The sequence below is a fragment of the Ornithorhynchus anatinus genome, chromosome 17 (assembly GCF_004115215.2).
Source record: "Ornithorhynchus anatinus isolate Pmale09 chromosome 17, mOrnAna1.pri.v4, whole genome shotgun sequence".
NCBI lineage: Eukaryota > Metazoa > Chordata > Mammalia > Monotremata > Ornithorhynchidae > Ornithorhynchus > Ornithorhynchus anatinus.
The window spans coordinates 17295702-17311657 of NC_041744.1; the positions used below are offsets into that span (position 1 = coordinate 17295702).

General features: G+C 65.7%; 2 protein-coding genes across 3 annotated transcripts in view; one reads left to right on the forward strand and one right to left on the reverse strand.

The window, feature by feature from the left end:
* The first annotated feature begins 1838 nt into the window (after positions 1 to 1838).
* SOD1 (superoxide dismutase 1) lies at positions 1839 to 7767 on the forward strand. The gene is made up of 5 exons (XM_029082923.2): positions 1839 to 2036; positions 6051 to 6144; positions 6505 to 6574; positions 6741 to 6858; positions 7513 to 7767. Exons 1-5 carry the CDS (start codon positions 1962 to 1964, stop codon positions 7618 to 7620), a joined length of 465 nt encoding a protein of 154 aa, XP_028938756.1. The 5' UTR covers positions 1839 to 1961; the 3' UTR covers positions 7621 to 7767.
* Positions 7768 to 9963: 2196 nt separating this feature from the next.
* SCAF4 (SR-related CTD associated factor 4) overlaps positions 9964 to 15956 on the reverse strand; it is a 40210-nt gene continuing 34217 nt past the window's right edge. For both annotated transcript variants that reach the window (XM_029082267.2, XM_029082266.2), the window contains exon 20: positions 9964 to 11344. In XM_029082267.2, the coding sequence (XP_028938100.1) occupies positions 10356 to 11344 (989 nt within the window). In that variant the 3' untranslated portion in view covers positions 9964 to 10355. The remainder of the gene's footprint in view (positions 11345 to 15956) is intronic.

Consider the following 15956-nt stretch of genomic DNA (forward strand, 5'->3'; position numbering starts at 1 on the left):
ATCTCGGCCTTCATCCCCATTTTCCAGATGAGGTCACTGAGGCCCGGAGAAGTCAAGTGACTTGCCCGGAGTCACACAGCCGATCGGTGGCTGAGCCGAAATTGGAACCCACGACCTCTGACTCCCCAGCCGGGGCTTGCCACCGAGCCACGCTAAACAGACGCCCGGCTGAGCAACTCTCATGAACCCGTGGTATAATAATAATAATAATGATATCTGTGAAGCACCTACTATGTGCCGAGGACTGTTCTAAGCGCCGGGGTGGATACGAGGTGCTCAGGTCGCCCCACGTGGGGCTCACAGGCTTCAGATGAGGTCGCTGAGGCCCAGGGAAGTGAAGCGACCCGCCCAGAGGCGCCCAGCCGACAACGGGGATTCGAACCCACGACCTCTGACTCCCCGGCCCGGGCTCTTTCCACCGAGCGACGCTGCATCTCTGAGCGCTTACTCCGGGCAAAGCACTGGACTCGAAGCAGCGTGGCCCGATTCGTCCATTCCAAGCCCTTAGTCCAGTGCTCCGCACAGAGTAAGCGCCCGATAAATACTATCGAACGAATGAAGCGGCGTGGCTCAGTGGAAAGAGGTCATGGGTTCGAATCCCGGCTCTGCCACCTGTCAGCTGGGTGACCGTGGGCCAGTCACTTCCCTTCTCTGGGCCTCAGTGACCTCCTCTGGAAAATGGGGATGAAGACTGTGAGCCCCACGTGGGACAACCCGATGACCCCGTGCCTCCCCCAGCGCTTAGAACAGTGCTCTGCACATAGTAAGCGCTTAACAGATACCAACATCATTATTATGAACGGCCCGCGGAGTCCCCAGGTCACGGGTTTCGACTGGGGCGCGGCCCCTCGTCTGCGGTGTGACCTTGGGCAAGTCACTAAGAGAAGCAGCGTGGCTCAGTGGAAAGAGCCCGGGCTTTGGAGTCAGAGGTCATGAGTTCGAATCTCAGCTCTGCCACTTGTCAGTTGTGTGACTGTTAGAGAAGCAGCGTGGTTCAGTGGAAAGAGCACGGGCTTGGGAGCCAGAGGTCATGGGTTCGAATCCCAGCTCTGCCACTTGTCAGCTGGGTGACTCTGGGCGAGTCACTTCACTTGTCTGTGCCTCAGTTCCCTCATCTGTTAAATGGGGATGAAGATGGTGAGCCTCATGTGGGACCACCTGATGACCCTGTATCTCCCCCAGCGCTCAGCACAGTGCTCTGCACAGAGCAAGCGCTTAACAAATACCAACATCGTTATTATTGCGGGCAAGTCCCTTCACTTCTCGGTGCCTCAGTTCCCTCATCTGGAAAATGGGGATGAAGACCGGGAGCCCCACGGGGGACCACCTGCTGCCCCTGCGTCTACCCCGGCGCTTAGCACAGTGCTGTGCACATAGTAAGCGCTTCACGGATACCAACATTATTATGACTTGACTTCGGGGGGGGGGGGCTCAGTGACGTCATCGGCCGAGCGGACGGTTGGGCCCTTGAGCGTCACGTGGGGCCGCGTCTAGTCCGGGCCGGGAGCGTAGTGAGCGCCTCGGAGAGGCCATCAGGCGGGCGACCCGGCCAGGCGGGGGGGGGGGGGGGCGGGGTTGGGCCGTTAGGGGCGGGGCCGGGGAGGCGGCGTCCGATTGGCCGCCGGGCGGAGGAGGCGGCGGACGGGGCCTCGCCATTGGCCGTCGCGGCGGAGGGGGCGGGGCCGGGGAGGCGGCGTCCCATTGGCCGCCGGGCGGAGGAGGCGGCGGACGGGGCCTCGCCATTGGCCGTCGGGGCGGGGCCGGGGAGGCGGCGTCCGATTGGCCGCCGGGCGCAGGGGGCGGCGGACGGGGCCTCGCCATTGGCCGTCGCGGCGGAGGGGGCGGGGCCGGGCGGGGGCGCAGCGGCCGTGGCGCAGGACCGGCTCCGCGCCGCGCACCTTCTCCCGCTCCTCGTCGTCGTCGTCGTCGTCTTCTTCGTCTTCTTCCTGCGGCTGCTGATCATGGCGCTGCTGAAGGCCGTGTGCGTCCTCAAGGGCGATGGCCCCGTGCACGGGATCATTAAGTTCGAGCAGAAGGCAAGGCCGCCCGGGAGCGGGGCCAGCGGGGCCAGCGGGGAGAGAAGGGGCGGACGATCGGTTCCCCTCCCTCCTTCCCTCGCTTTCCTCCCGGAGCAGGGTGTGGAGGGGGTCGGGGTCGGGCGCGCCCCTCTTATCTGCAGGGCCCTGGACCGGGGGTGGGGGAGGGGGGGGCGGGCGCCGAAAATCGCTGAGTCACCGGGGGGCGGGGCTCCCCCCCGGAGCCGGGATCGGGGGGCGCGCACACACACACACACACACACACACACACACGGGAGAGAGAGGGACGGATGGGGGGAGAGACAAGGAGGGAAGAAGGGGAGAGATGGGGGGAGAGACGAGGAGGGAGAGACGGATGGGGGGGAGGGACAGAATTTCATTCATTCAATAGTATTTATTGAGCGCTTACTATATGCAGAGCACTGTACTAAGCGCTTGGGATGAACAAGTCGGCAACAGAAGGAGGGAAGACGGAGAGACAGAAGAGGAGAGACAGAGGAGGGGAGGGAGGGAGAGACACATGGGGGGAGAGACGGGGGGGAGACGGAGACAGAGGAGGGGAGAGACAGAGAGGGAAGGAGAGACAGAAGGGGGGAGAGACATGGGGGGGAGAGACAAGGAGGGAAGAAGGGGGAGAGACCGAAGGAGGGAAGATGGAGAGACAGAGAGACAGAAGGGGGAGAGACAAGGAGGGAAAAGGGGGAGAGACAGAGGGGGGGAAAGGGAGAGACAGAAGGGGGAGAGACAAAGAGAGAAGGAGAGACAGAGGAGGGGAGAGAGGGAGAGACACATGGGGGGAGAGACGAGGAGGGAAGAAGGGGAGAGACGGGGGGGGGAGAGGGAGATACGGAGAGACAGAAGGGGGAGAGACAGAGGAGGGGAGACAGGGAGAGACAGAAGGGGGGAGAGCAGGAGAAGGACAGGACGGGGAGACAGGGAGAGATAAGGGGGGAGAGACAGGAGGGGAGAGAAGGAGAGACACATGGGGGGAGAGACAAAGAGGGAAGAAGGGGAGAGACGGGGGGAGGGAGAGACAAAGGGGGGGAGAGACAGAGGAGGGGAGAGAGGGAGAGACACATGGGGGGAGAGACGGCGGGGAGAGGGAGATACAAAGTGGGAAGGGGGAGACACAGAAGGAGGGAAGACGGAGAGACAGAAGGGGGAGAGAGCGAGAGACAGAAGGGGGGGGGAGAGCAGGAGAAGGACAGGACGGGGAGAGATAAGGGGGGAGAGAGACAGAGAGAAACAAGGGGGACAGCAAGGGAAGGAGAGACACAGAAGGGAGGGGGAGGGAGAGAGAGACACCGGCACATACACGAGATGGGGGGGAATAAAGGGGGGCAGGGGCAGAGGCCGAGGCGGGAGGGGGAGAGAGGCGGACGGGCGCGGACCCGGCCCGCCCCGACAAACCCAGTTATCTAATCGGAAAATCACTGACCTTGGACCCCGGCTCCCGGGCCTTCACCCTGGAAGCCCCCGGAGCCTCCGTCTCCGAGTCGGCCCCGGCCCCGCGGGCGGACGTCCGGTCGACGCCATCGGAGCGGGGGGCGGTCCGGGTGGGGCGGAGGGGACGGGCGGACGCGTCCGGGGAGGCGGGCGGGAGTCGCCTCGCGGGACGGGAGACGGAGCCCGGCGGGCGCCGACCGCCACCGGGTAGCGGGGCGAGGGCACGTTCCCTTTCCGGGGCCGGGGGAGACGGCGCCCGCGGGCTCGGGCGGGTGGCGGCGCTGCTTAGCGTCGGGGCGTCGAGCGCTTACCGTGCGCCGAGCGCCCTCGTAAGCGCCGGGATAGATCCGGGGCGGTCCGGTGGTCCCCCGGGGGGGCTCCGTCTTCACCCCCGTTTTACAGACGAGGGAACCGAGGCGCAGAGAGGCGAAGCGGCTCGCCCGCGGTCACGCGGCGGACGAGGAGGCGGAGCGGGGATGACAGCCCCAGACTCCCAAGCACGTGCCCTTCCCGCCCGGCCACGCCGGGAGGGGAGTCTTTCCGCCCGAGGCCGGGAGGCTTCCTCCCCGTGCGTCGGTTGACGGAGCCGAGCGCTTACGACGGTGCTCGGCGACCGGTAAAGGCTCCGTGGGTACGGCCAGCCTGCGGTCGCCGTGGAGCCTCCTCCACGGTCCCCCCAGAGGCCCCTGCTGGGCCGCAGATAGATAGAAGGGTAACGGGCATCAGGCTGGGCGGGGGCCCCGTTTCCAATCTGGTTTGGCGCAGGGCTCCGGGCTCGCAGGGCGGCCTCCGGGGCCGGCCGGCCCCTCGGCCTACTTGGGTCGGGCCTCGGCCGTTTGGGGAACGGGGGGCGGGGAGCGGCGTCCCCCCCCGCCCCCGGCGCACGGAGGGCCGCACGGGGCCGGGGCCGAGCGGGCCTGAGGTTTGATGCGGTGCCACTGAGCTCCGCCTCGGGATCCCGACACGGCTCCCGAGCGCGGTGCAGGTTTCGGAGAAGACTTTGCCCTGCCCCGACGGCCAGAGCGCCTGGGGGGGCGGGGGGGGGGGCGTTGGAGGGGGAGATGAAGGTGCATCTGCAGCCCCCTCACCGCTCCGTCCTCAAAGCCCCGCTCCCCAACGACCCCCAGCCTCCTCATCGGGTCAGGCCAAGAAGACCGGACTCCTCGAGTCGCCGTCGACCGCCGTCGCCCTCCCCCCGCGCCGGGCCGTCTCGGTCAGGGAAAGCGGGCCGCCTCTCGGAGCCGGAGCGGGGCGGACCCGACGGCCCGGTCGCCGCGGCCCCGAGCCCGGACGAGGAGCCGGGGGCCGCGCTCCTCCCCCCGGGCTCGGTAACCGGAACCGGCCGGCCTCCCCGAACCGACTCCGCGCCGGCCTGGCTCTCGCCGGCGGGGCCGGGGGTGGACGTGGCTTTGTCCGCGCGCACGGTTCGAGGCGGCGGCCGCTGCTTCCTCTCCGGGAAGTCCCACCCGTCTCGGCCAAGTCGTCCCCGCCCCGGCCGCGGCAACCCGCGGAGGCTCCTGGCTGCGTCCGGTCCCCTCGAGGGACGTCGCCGGTGCCGCCTAATGATAATCACGGTCCCGGTTGAGCCCTCGCTCTGTGCCAAGCCCCCTCCTCGCGGTAGATACGAGTTGATCGGGTGGGACCCGGTCCCGGGTCGCTCCTCTCTGCGGGCGCCGCCGAGGCTACCCGATAATCATCGCGGTACTCGTTAAGCCCCTGCTCCGTGCCCGGCAACGTCCCCAAGGCGAGGGCGGATACGAGCCGAGGGGGTCGTCCCGCACGAAGCTCCCAGTTGGAGTAAGAGGGGGTGGGGCGGAATCCCCGTTTTAAGGAGGAGGTGACCGGGGCACGGAGGAAGGGACGTGCCCGGGACCGGGCGGCGGCCGCGCGGCCGAGCCGGAACCGGAACCCGGGTCCTTCCGACTCGCGGGCCCGAGCTCCGTCCCCGTAGGCCGTGCCGTGTCTTCCTGGGGGAGCGGCGCGGCTCGGCGGAAAAGAGCCCGGGCTTCGGAGTCGGAGGTCACGGGTTCGACTCCCGGCTCTGCCGCTCGTCAGCTGCGTGACCGTGGGCGAGTCGCTTAACTTCTCTGCGCCTCAGTTCCCTCATCTGTAAAACGGGGATTAACCGTGAGCCTCACGTGGGACGACCCGATCGCCCTGTATCCACCCCGGCGCTTAGAACGGTGCTCGGCACACAGTAGGCGCTTAACAGACACCAACATCAGCATCACCATCATCTTCTCCCTCAGGCCTCTTCGGGCAGCCTGCTCCGCTTCCGGGCTCGGCCGCGCGACGACCCGCCGGCGCGGGCCAGAGCCGGGGCACGGAGGGGCGCGGGGGGCGGGCGGGGGGGGGGGGCCGGTCCGTCACCCGCGGAGGCCGACCGCGGGGGCCGAGGGCTCTCCCCTCCCGCCGGAGGCCCGGGGCCGGCGGCGCGGGCAAGCCGGCCCCGAGCGGCCTCTGACGACGAGCGGGCCGGCGGCGGGGCCCGGGGCGGCGGGCACCTGGGGGTCGACCGGCCGGGCCGCCCTCTCTCCCTGACCTACGCCCTCTGCCCTCTCCCCCAAGGGTGACGGGCCCGTGACGGTCTCGGGAAAGATCGAAGGACTGGCCGAGGGAGAGCACGGGTTCCACGTCCACGAGTTCGGAGACAACACGGAAGGTAGCCGGCCACGGGGGGAGACGGGGCTGCGGCCGCGGCGGCTTTCGGGCGCGGGTGCTCGGGGAGACCGGCCCCGCCTCTGGGTCTGCGGTGAGGTGGGCCGCCCCGGGCCGGGCCACGTACACGGAAACCGACCCGCCTGCCCGCCCCCCGGGCGCATCGCTCTGCCACCTCCCGAGGTTCAAAAGCGTCACTTGCGGCCGGTGTGAGGCGGGAGCCCCGGGCGCCCGGACCGCGGGACGCGAGCCCCGGGACCGCTGCTCCGGCCCGGCCCCGCGGGGGCGGGAATCGGGGGCGGGCGCCGGCCGGCGGCCCGGAGCCCGACCCGGTGCCCGCTGACTGTCCCGCTTGCTCCGACAGGCTGTACCAGCGCCGGCCCCCACTTCAACCCCGAATCTAAGAGACACGGTGGCCCGACAGACCAGGAGAGGTGCGTGCCCAGGCGCCCGGGGATGCCCCGCCCCAGGAGCGGGGGACCCCGGAAGAGGCCAGAGGCCTCGCGTTGGGCGGGGGCGGGGGGGGGGGGGGGGGGAGGGCCGCCGGTCCCACGCGGGGTCACCCGGGCCCTCCCCCCACCGCGGCCTCTCGCCCCGCAGGCACGTCGGAGACCTGGGCAACGTGACGGCCGACAAGGGAGGCGTGGCCCCCGTCTCCATCCAGGACTCGTCCATCTCCCTGTCGGGACCAAAGTCCATCGTCGGCCGCACGATGGTGGTGAGCGTCCCCCCCGGCCCGGCCCCCCGCCATCCCTCCGTACCCGGCGGCAGCAGGAGAGCCGACCTCTCGGGTCTCCCTCCGGAAACCTGCAGCGTCCCCCGGGTCCCGAGCCCCAAGTAGGATGGGGCGGCCGGGGGAGGACGGCCCTGGGGGCCCCCGGTCTCCCGTCCGGACGGGTGGCGGGGCCGGGCCGGGGAAGCTCGGGGTGGGGCCCCGCAGAGGTTTTAGCCAGAGGCGGCCTTGGCCGCGTGCGTGCGGCGGGCACGCTCCTCCCCCCACCCCGGGGCACTCCCGCATCGCAGCCGGCCGAGCGTATCGTACCCGCCTCTCCCCCTGCCCGGCGGGAGGGGCGGCGGGGGTCCGCTCGCGGGCCGGCGCGGACGGGTCTCTCCGCCGGGTCAGAGCGAGCACACCCGCCCTGGCCGTTCGCCGGGGGGGGGGAGAGACCCGGACTTCCCCTAACCCCAGGGGAGAGGGCTCCCTCCCCACCCCTCCCGTTGGGTCCGGCCCGGGCCCCCCCCCCCCCCCCCCGGCTCCCGTGACCCGGAAGCCTCCCCGGGAGCGGGCCGCCCCGGCCCCCGGGGGAGAGGAAACCGACACCCCCGAGCCGCGCGGTCCCGAACCTCCGTCTCCCTCCTCTCCCCACCCTAGGTCCACGAGAAGAGGGACGACCTGGGCAGGGGGGGAAACGAGGAGAGCACCAAAACGGGCAACGCGGGCAGCCGCCTGGCGTGTGGCGTGATCGGAATTACTCGCTGAACCCACGGACCCCAGCTCTCGCCCCGACCTCACGGGGGCGGGGGGGGGCCCCTCGGGAACACGACGCGTAAGATGTTCGTCGGACCCGGCGGGGGACGCGTGACGGGGACCGGGCGGAAACATTAAACACGTCGCAGTAACCGTGAACGCGTCCCGGGTGCTTTTGTGGGGGGGGCTGGGGGCGGGGAGAGGAGTGGGGCCCCGAGCGTCCCCACTTTCCCCACGGGCCCGGCCCCGAGGGGATTCACGTCGCCCCGAGGCTGAAAAATCAGCAGCCCCGGGACCACGCCCGCCGCCCTGCGCCGAGGGAAGGGAGCCGAGGGAAGGGAAAGGGATCGCCGGCTCAGAGGCCCCAGGGAGCGTGGAGCCGGCTTCCTTCTTCCTGAAAGGTGGGGGGCGGGGGATGGAGGTGAAGGCTCCAGGGCTCGTCTTAATTCCCCTCTGCACCGCGGGAGGGGCCGAGGCCGAGCGGGCCCCTGGGGGAGGAGGAGCCGAGCCCCGCCTGCTCCCTGCCCTATCCCCTCCCTCCCCAGGTGACCCCGCTGGGGGCCGGGGGTGGGAGCGGGTGGGGGTCGAGAGGAGGCGGGATGGATCCCCAGGCCCGAAAACACTCACCTCTGCCCAGGAGGGGAGGCAAAGTCGCGGGGGCGGGCCCGGCCCGGGCCTGTGGCTCGGGAGGCTCGGGAGCTGTGGGACGACCGCGGGGGGAGGGGGAGAGGAAGGGACCAGTGGGGCCCGAGCGCCGCCGGGTCCCTTCCGCCTCGGCCGGCACAACTCCCGACGTAGGAGAAACCAAGTCTCTCGTTCTTAACCGGCCAAAACCAAATGGGATTCTCGAGAGGGCGAAGGCTCGGAGAGGGCGGGGGGGGGGTCGACGGAGCGTCGCTACCCATTCCGCGCCGTCGCCCCAAACCGGCGTTAGACGGGAGGGCGCGCCCCGACTCCTCCGTCCTCTCCCTGGTACCGAGTAGGGCGTCCGGCCCACGGTAAGCGCCCGATAAATACCACGGACCGGTTGGCTACCGGTCAGAGCACAGAGACGTTTCTAGAGCCGGAAGAGGGGTCACGCGTAAACCGAGCGCCGCTGGGGCTCGATCGTCTCGCGAGGCAGACGGGACCGCAGACGGGACTCCCTCTAAACGGGCAGGGCTCAGGTGGACCGTCTCCAACCGGTTTAGGCCAGGCCTCACGGCGACGCCCGGCAGGCGCGCACGCAGACCACCTTTCGGGGTCCCCGGACGTCCGGCGGCTGCTCCGGCTCGGCTGCTATTTCGGATCATTTTTTTTTTATGGCATCCGTTAAGCGCTTGGGTGCCCGGCCCCGTCCTAAGCACAGGGGAAGATTCAAACTGATGGGGTCGAATACAGACCGCATCCCGCCTCGGGTTCCCGGGCGTGATCCCCATTTTAGAGATGAGCTGACCGAGGCGCAGAGGAGACACCAACCGGCCGTCGGTGGCGGGGAGTCGTTCGTTCCCCAACCCCGAGTCTTTCCGTCACCACCGGACGAGGACCCTCCTCCCCGCCCCTTCCCCGCCCCCGAAGACGCTTCCAGTGTGGCCCCGGTCACCCTCCGGCCCGACAAGAACGACGGGAAGGACACATTTAACACACGAGGATGGGAGTTCACGGGAGTAAGACGGGATCTGCTTCTCTTTATTCTGCGGATGCGAGAACATCGAAACCTACGTCCTCCCGCGTCTTCCTTTCCACTCTTTCACCGCGCCGGATGAAGCTGCCGCCGAGCGGCGTAGAAAAAGCCAACTAACCGAAACGGCCGCCTCTCCCGGGCGGGGGAAATCAAGTCGAACGGCGGAAGCGCGTCGAAACCGAGACACGGAATGGGGTGGAGGGATCGGAACGCCCTCCACGGAGGCTCTCGCGCTCCCCGCCGTCCTCCCGTCCCGCGGGGCCGCCGCCCGGCCGAGAGCCGAGCGGGTCTCGTCCGTCGGAGGCCGGGGCGGGTTCGGGGAGGCCGGGAAGACGGGCCTTCACTCCTCTCCCCGATTAAGACGGCTAAAACCGGCCCGGGGCCCGCCGGGACGACGGCGGCCACCGGCCGCCCCGGCTCCCGCGCCCGCGAGACGCTCGGCGCCGCCCGCGAGCTCTCCGCGGAGCGGGTCGGAGCCGCCGGGGCCAGGTCGGCCCGAGGCGTCCCAACCCGTGGCCGCCGCCTCCGCCACGCCAGACGAGAAACCTGCTCCCGCTCCGACCCTACCCGGAGCCGGGAGAATCCTCTGACCGGCATCCACCGGGCCGGCCGGTTCCGACTCCCGACGGCGGCGGGGCCGAGCGCTCCTTTCCCGCTGCGGGCCAGGGTAGGAAGAATAGCGCACGCCGAAGTTTGTTACGAAAATAGAGTTTATTAAAAACATCCCTATGGTCTTGAAGAGCTTTTCACCGTTACCTTTGTTTAAATTAAAAAAAAATAGAAAGCACTTCTAATTACGATTCGTAAACTTTTAAAAGTCAAAGCTTTTAAAAAGTTACAGCCAAAAGGGGTGATATCTTATTCATACCTTCAGGATTTTTGTTATTTTGTGGCTATTTTAAATAGAAGGGAAGCAATCAAATTGCCTCCAATTCTCACTGACTACCGGGGGGGCTGGACTGGGAACTAGCAGAAGCAGAAATATAATACAGCATCTGTACACGCCTCGACACCCGAGCCCTCCTCCTCCTCCTCCTCCTCCTCGTCCTCCTCGTCCTCCGCCGCCGCCGCCGCCCCCCAGTCTCTAGCGGGCAGCCTCCGGGGCCGGGCCCGGATCCTTCTTGGGATCGCCGCCGGATGAGGTAGCCTGAGGTGGGAACTCTTCGGCGGTACGGGCGGGGGGCTCGCCCTCCCCTCTCCCCGGGTCCGTGGCCGGGGCCGCGGACCCCGCGGGCCCACCGGCGGGCTCCAGGGTCTTGTCCCCCCCGGCCCGGTCCGCCGCCTCCGTCTTCTCCTTGCCTCGGCTCTCCTCCTTCTCTTTCCGCGGCTCCCTGTCCCGGGAATCCCGGTCTCGGTCCCGGTGCCCGCCGGACCGCCTGTTCCTCTCCTCCGTGTCCCGGGACCTGTCCCGCTCGGGGCTCCTCCTGCCCCACTCCCGCCTCTCCCGGCTCCCGCCGCTCTCCCTGTCGTCCGCGCGGCCCCCGTAGCGCTCCCGGTCGCCGTCCGCCCGAGAGCCGTAAGATCTCCGGCCGAACCGTTCCTGCTCTCTACCGGAGTTGAACTGGTGGCGGCTGTCGTTCCGGAACCCCTGCGGCTGCTGCTGCTGCTGCTGCTGCTGCTGCGCCTGCGGCTGGGACTGCGGCTGCTGCGACGGCTGCTGCGGCGGCGGCTGCGAGGGCGGTTGCTGCTGCGGCGGCTGCTGCTGCTGCTGCTGAGGCGGCGGCGGCTGCTGCTGCTGCTGCCTCCCCTCTCGCTCTTCGGGGCCACCGGGGCCCGGCCCCGGGCCCCCGAGGCCCGGCATCCCCCCCGGCCGGACGAAGGGGCCGTGCGGGGGGAAGGGGCCTTTCATGCCGTGAGGCGGGGGCATCCCGTAGCCCCCGGGGCCCGGCGGCGGCCCGCGGTGCAGCATGTGCGGCGGCATGGGGCGGGGCGGCATGAGCGGGAAGCGCGGCAGGTGCGGGGGAGGCATGCCCGGGGGGCGCTGCAGCGGGATCAGACCGGGCCGGGCGCCCAGGAGCCCCGTCGACGGCGCCTGCAGGCCCATCACGGGGCCGGGGGCCACTCCTTGGGTGCCTGAAACGACAGGAGGACACGGGTCGGCCCTAGGCCCCGGGAACTGGACGCCCGCTCCGCCCCCCCCGCCCGCCGCGGGCCACCGGCGCCCTCCACGTTCCGCCCGTTCCCACGCGCCGACTCTTTCTGAAATCTAAAGATACGTCTCCCCCTAAAGCAAGGAAACGTCTCTGGCCGAAGCCGTGAGAACACCCATCATGACATTCAACGTGGGGCGGTGTCTTCCCCTCACCCCGCCCTCCCCTCCCAAGGGTCAGACTTCCTCTAGCCTACAAACCAACCCCTCTGATCGGGGGCGCTTCGAGACCACTGCCGGGGCGGACAGGGCAGCTCCCCCGGGTGCGTTCAACAGTGAGAACGATAAGGACGACTGTGGGATCGGCCGAGCGCCCGCCACGGAACCGACCGTCGCTACTCCATCCTAATTCTCCTCGACCTCTCGGGCTGCCTCGGACCCCGTGGCCCACCCTCCTCCTCCTGGCAAGATCATCCGACCTGAGCTTCGTGGACCCGGCCCTCTCCTCGCTCTCTTTCGCCGGCTCCTCCTCCACCTCCCGTCCTCTGACCGGGGGGGATCCCTCGGGGCTCAGCCCCGGGTCCCCTTCCGCTCTCCAACTACAGGCACCCCCTCGGAGAACTCATCCGCTCCTACGACTTCGACTACCGTTCTCTATGTGGACGGTTCCCAGATCCACATCTCCGGTCTTGACCTCTCCCCTCCACGGCCTCCCATTTCCACCTACCTTCGAGGACGTCTCCACCTGAATGTCCCGCCGGCGCCTCCGATTTAACGGGCCCCAAACGGAGCTCCTCATTTTCCCTCCCACGCCCCCGTTCCCCACCACGTCCCGACTCTCCCATCACTACAGACAGCACTACCATCCTGTCGATCCAACCTCCGCAGCATCGCCAAAATAATCTGCCCTTTCCTCTCCATCCAAACTGCTACCAAGTTCATCCACAAGTTTATCTTCCCCCGCCATGATTACTACATCACCTTCCTTGTCGACCTCCCTTGCTCCCGTCTCCCCGCACCCCAGTCCCTATTTCGTCCTGCTGTCCAGACCGTTTTTCTAAAAGCCGTTCCGTCCGCATCTCCTCGCTCAAGGACCCCCGGCGCTTGCCCATCCGACCCATCGACCGCTGGTATTTATTGAGCACTTATTACGTGCACTGTACTAAGCGCGTGGGAGAGGGCAACAGAATTAGCAGATTCCCGCAGTGGGTTTATGAATTAGAGGGGGAAACGGATATTAGAGGGGGGAACGGATGGGAAGCAGCGTGGCTCAGTGGAAAGAGCCCGGGCTTCGGAGTCAGAGGTCATGGGTTCGACTCCCAGCTCTGCCCCTTGTCAGCTTGCGTGACTGTGGGCGAGTCACTTCACTTCTCTGGGCCTCAGTTCCCTCACCTGTAAAATGGGGATTAACTGTGAGCCTCACGTGGGACAACCCGATTACCCTGTATCTACCCCAGTGCTTAGAACAGTGCTCTGCACCTAGTAAGCGCTTAATACCAGCATTATGAATAGAAATAATTGACAATATACAGTTTAGATATATGTGCCTAAGTGCTGTGGGGTGGAGGGTGGGGCGAATATCAAATACCCGGAGGTTAATAATAATAATGTCGGTATCTGTTAAGCGCTTGCTAGGTGCCGAGCACTGTTCTAAGCGCTGGGGGAGATACAGGGTCATCGGGTTGTCCCACGTGGGGCTCACACGCTTTTAATCCCCATTTTACAGATGAGGGAACTGAGGCCCAGAGAAGTGAAGTGACTCGCCCACAGTCACCCAGCTGACAAGTGGCAGAGCCGGGGGTCGAACTCATGACCTCTGACTCCGAAGCCTAGGCTCTTTCCACTGAGCCACGCTCCTTCTCAAGACCCAAGTGCCTAGAGGATGCAGAAGGGAGAGGGAGCCGGGGAGAAGAGGGCTCAATTGGGCAAGTTCTCTTCGAGGAAATGCGACCTCGATAGTGTTTTGAAGGGGTGGGAGAGTGATGGCCTGGCATAGACGAAGAGGGAAGAAGATGTGGGAAAGGGGTCGATGGTGATAGATGAGACTGGGACTGAGTGAGCGGGCTGCCATAAAAGGAGCAGAGTGTGCAGATAGGGCCGTAGTAGGAGATGAGCGAGGTGAGGTAGGATGGGGTGAGCTGACTGAGCCACGTTAAGGGGTGTCTGTTGCACGTGGAGGTGGATGGGCAGCCACTGCAAGTTCTTGAGGACTGGGGAGGCGTGGAGAGAATTTTTTTCTTTTTGTAAAGAAGAACGAGCCGTGCAGACAGGAGGGAGGGAGGGAGGTCGACGAGGAGGCAGACGAAGCAATCGAGGAAGTAAGTGCTCGGATCACCGTGGTAGCCGTTGGGATGGAAAGCAAAGGGGGAATTTTAGCAATGTCGTCAAGGCAGAACCCACAGGGTTTGGTGACAGATCGAATACGTCAGGTAGAGTGAGGGAGAAGTCGAGGCCAAGGCCAAGGTTACGGCCTTGTGAGACAGGGGAGATGGGGGTATTGACTACGGTGACGGGACAGACTATCACTATAGTCTTTAGAAAGACTATATAGTCTGTAGAAAGACAGAGAAGCAGCGTGGCTTAGTGGAAACAGCCCGGGCTTGAGAATCAGAGGACGTGGGTTCTAATCCCGGCTCCGCCACTCGTCAGCTGTGTGACCTTGGGCAAACCACTTAACCTCTCTGTGCCTCAGTTACCTCATCTGGAAAATGGGGATTAAGCGTGAGCCCCACGTGGAACAGCCTGGTTACCTCGTATCAACCCCAGTGCTTAGAACAGTGCTTGGCACAGAGTAAGCGCTTAACAAATACCGTAATTACTAATTATTAAAGACACGGGAGGGTGGGAAGATTAAGAGTTCGGTTTGGGACACGTTTAGTTTGGGGTGTCGGCGGAAAGGCCAGGCAGGCAGCAAGGGACGAGAGTCTCCGGGGAAGGAGGCGGGCCGGGGCTAAAGATGCCGCCTTGGGAATCATCTGCAGAGAGAGCGTAGGTGAAGCCACGGGAGCGGGTGCAGATGGAGCTTGGAAGGGGACCTAGAACTGAACGTTGAGGGACCCCCCATTGTCAGAGGACGGGAGGCGGAGGAGGAGCCGGCAAAAGAAACTGAGGAACGGGCAGAGAGAGGAGGAGGACCGAGAGAGGACGCTATCAGTGAAGCCCCACCTTAAAAAGCCTTATTAAAATTACAACTCCTCCAAGAGGTCTTCCAATCGATTGTACAGATTGCTTACTGTGCGCAGATCAATCGCATTTCTTGAGTGCTTACTACATGCGGAGCTCCGTACTAAGCGTTTAGGAGAATACTATATTACAGAGTCGCCAGACATGTTCCCTGCCCCAACAGAGTTTACGATCTAGGGCGGGGAGACGGACGTTAGTATACTGATAGAATGAATCCATTACAGATGATAGTCCCCCCGACGAAATCCTTTTTTCCCGTACTCCCTCTCCCTTCGAGGTCGTCATCGGCACCCTTTATTCAGCCCACCCTCCATCGATCGATCACATATATTGAGCCTTTTCTGCATGCAGACCACTGAACTAAGCCGTTGGGAAAGTACGACGCGACAACGTAACGGACCCGCACTGCTTGAAAAATGCCGCACCCCGGATCGTCGGAACGGATGAGGTTCTCACCGGCCCGGAGGCACCCTTTATAGAATGACAGGCACGAGGTTTACCGAACGACAGATCGAGTCCATCTGACTGAAGTCAAACCCACCCCGTCGGAAGGCGGCAACAGACCACGAGAACACGCGAGGAGCGGCACGGCTCAGCGGAGAGAGCGGGGCCCGGAGGGTAACCGTAATTACTAACATTTACGAGAGTTCAGCAAAGGAGTCACGGGCTTAGAAGCGGGAACTAAAGCCTCACTCCAGCGGCTTCGGTAGGACCGGATCCGCAACGGTCCCGACGGAAGGCACATCCCGGCTCCGGTTTTTCTGCCCCCTGCCATTTTTTTTTAAAAATTGCATTTGTTAAGCACTCACCATGTTCCAGGCACCCTAAGGGCTTGGGTGGATACGAGATAATCAGGTTGGATACAGTCTGTGCCGCACATTGGGCTTACAGTGCTAAATCCCCACGTTACAGGTGAGATGACCGAGGTACGGTGAAGTTACGTGACTTGTGCCAATCACAGAGAAGACAGGTGGCAGAGCCGAGATTAGAACCCAGGTTTTCCGACGCCCAAGCCCGGGCTCTTTCCACTAGACCGTGCCGCTGGCCTTCCCTGAAAACCAAAGGAGGTCCAGCGGATGCTAATGACGTACGGTGGCAGAAGCCAACACCCCCGCCCCGTGCGACATCTCCGCGGCAGGGCGCGCGCCCTCGGCCAGCACTCACTGGGAACACGTAGACTGTGATCATGGGCTCTGAACCAGACGGTAAAGTAGCATCGAACAGCTGGACGGGCCCTCCTTTGGAGAAAATTATTCCACCCACGACGCTCCCCCCGTCAAATCACCCAGCTCATGGCAGACGCAGTCAGCCTGGCCGGGGCGAGCGCCAGGGCGAGAAGGGGTCAGGCACAGGTCACGCACCCCTCAACTGACTGAGACATCCAACGGACATCTGAGCCAACTTCCCGGCTAA

What these genes read in the sequence shown, in the direction of transcription:
- SOD1 (XM_029082923.2), top strand. Translation starts at nt 1,962, where the DNA reads ATGGCGCTGCTGAAGGCCGTGTGCGTCCTCAAGGGCGATGGCCCCGTG. An exon ending in TCATTAAGTTCGAGCAGAAG is followed by an intron (nt 2,037 to 6,050) that starts GCAAGGCCGCCC and finishes CTCTCCCCCAAG; the next exon opens with GGTGACGGGCCCGTGACGGT. An exon ending in GGCCCGACAGACCAGGAGAG is followed by an intron (nt 6,575 to 6,740) that starts GTGCGTGCCCAG and finishes CTCGCCCCGCAG; the next exon opens with GCACGTCGGAGACCTGGGCA.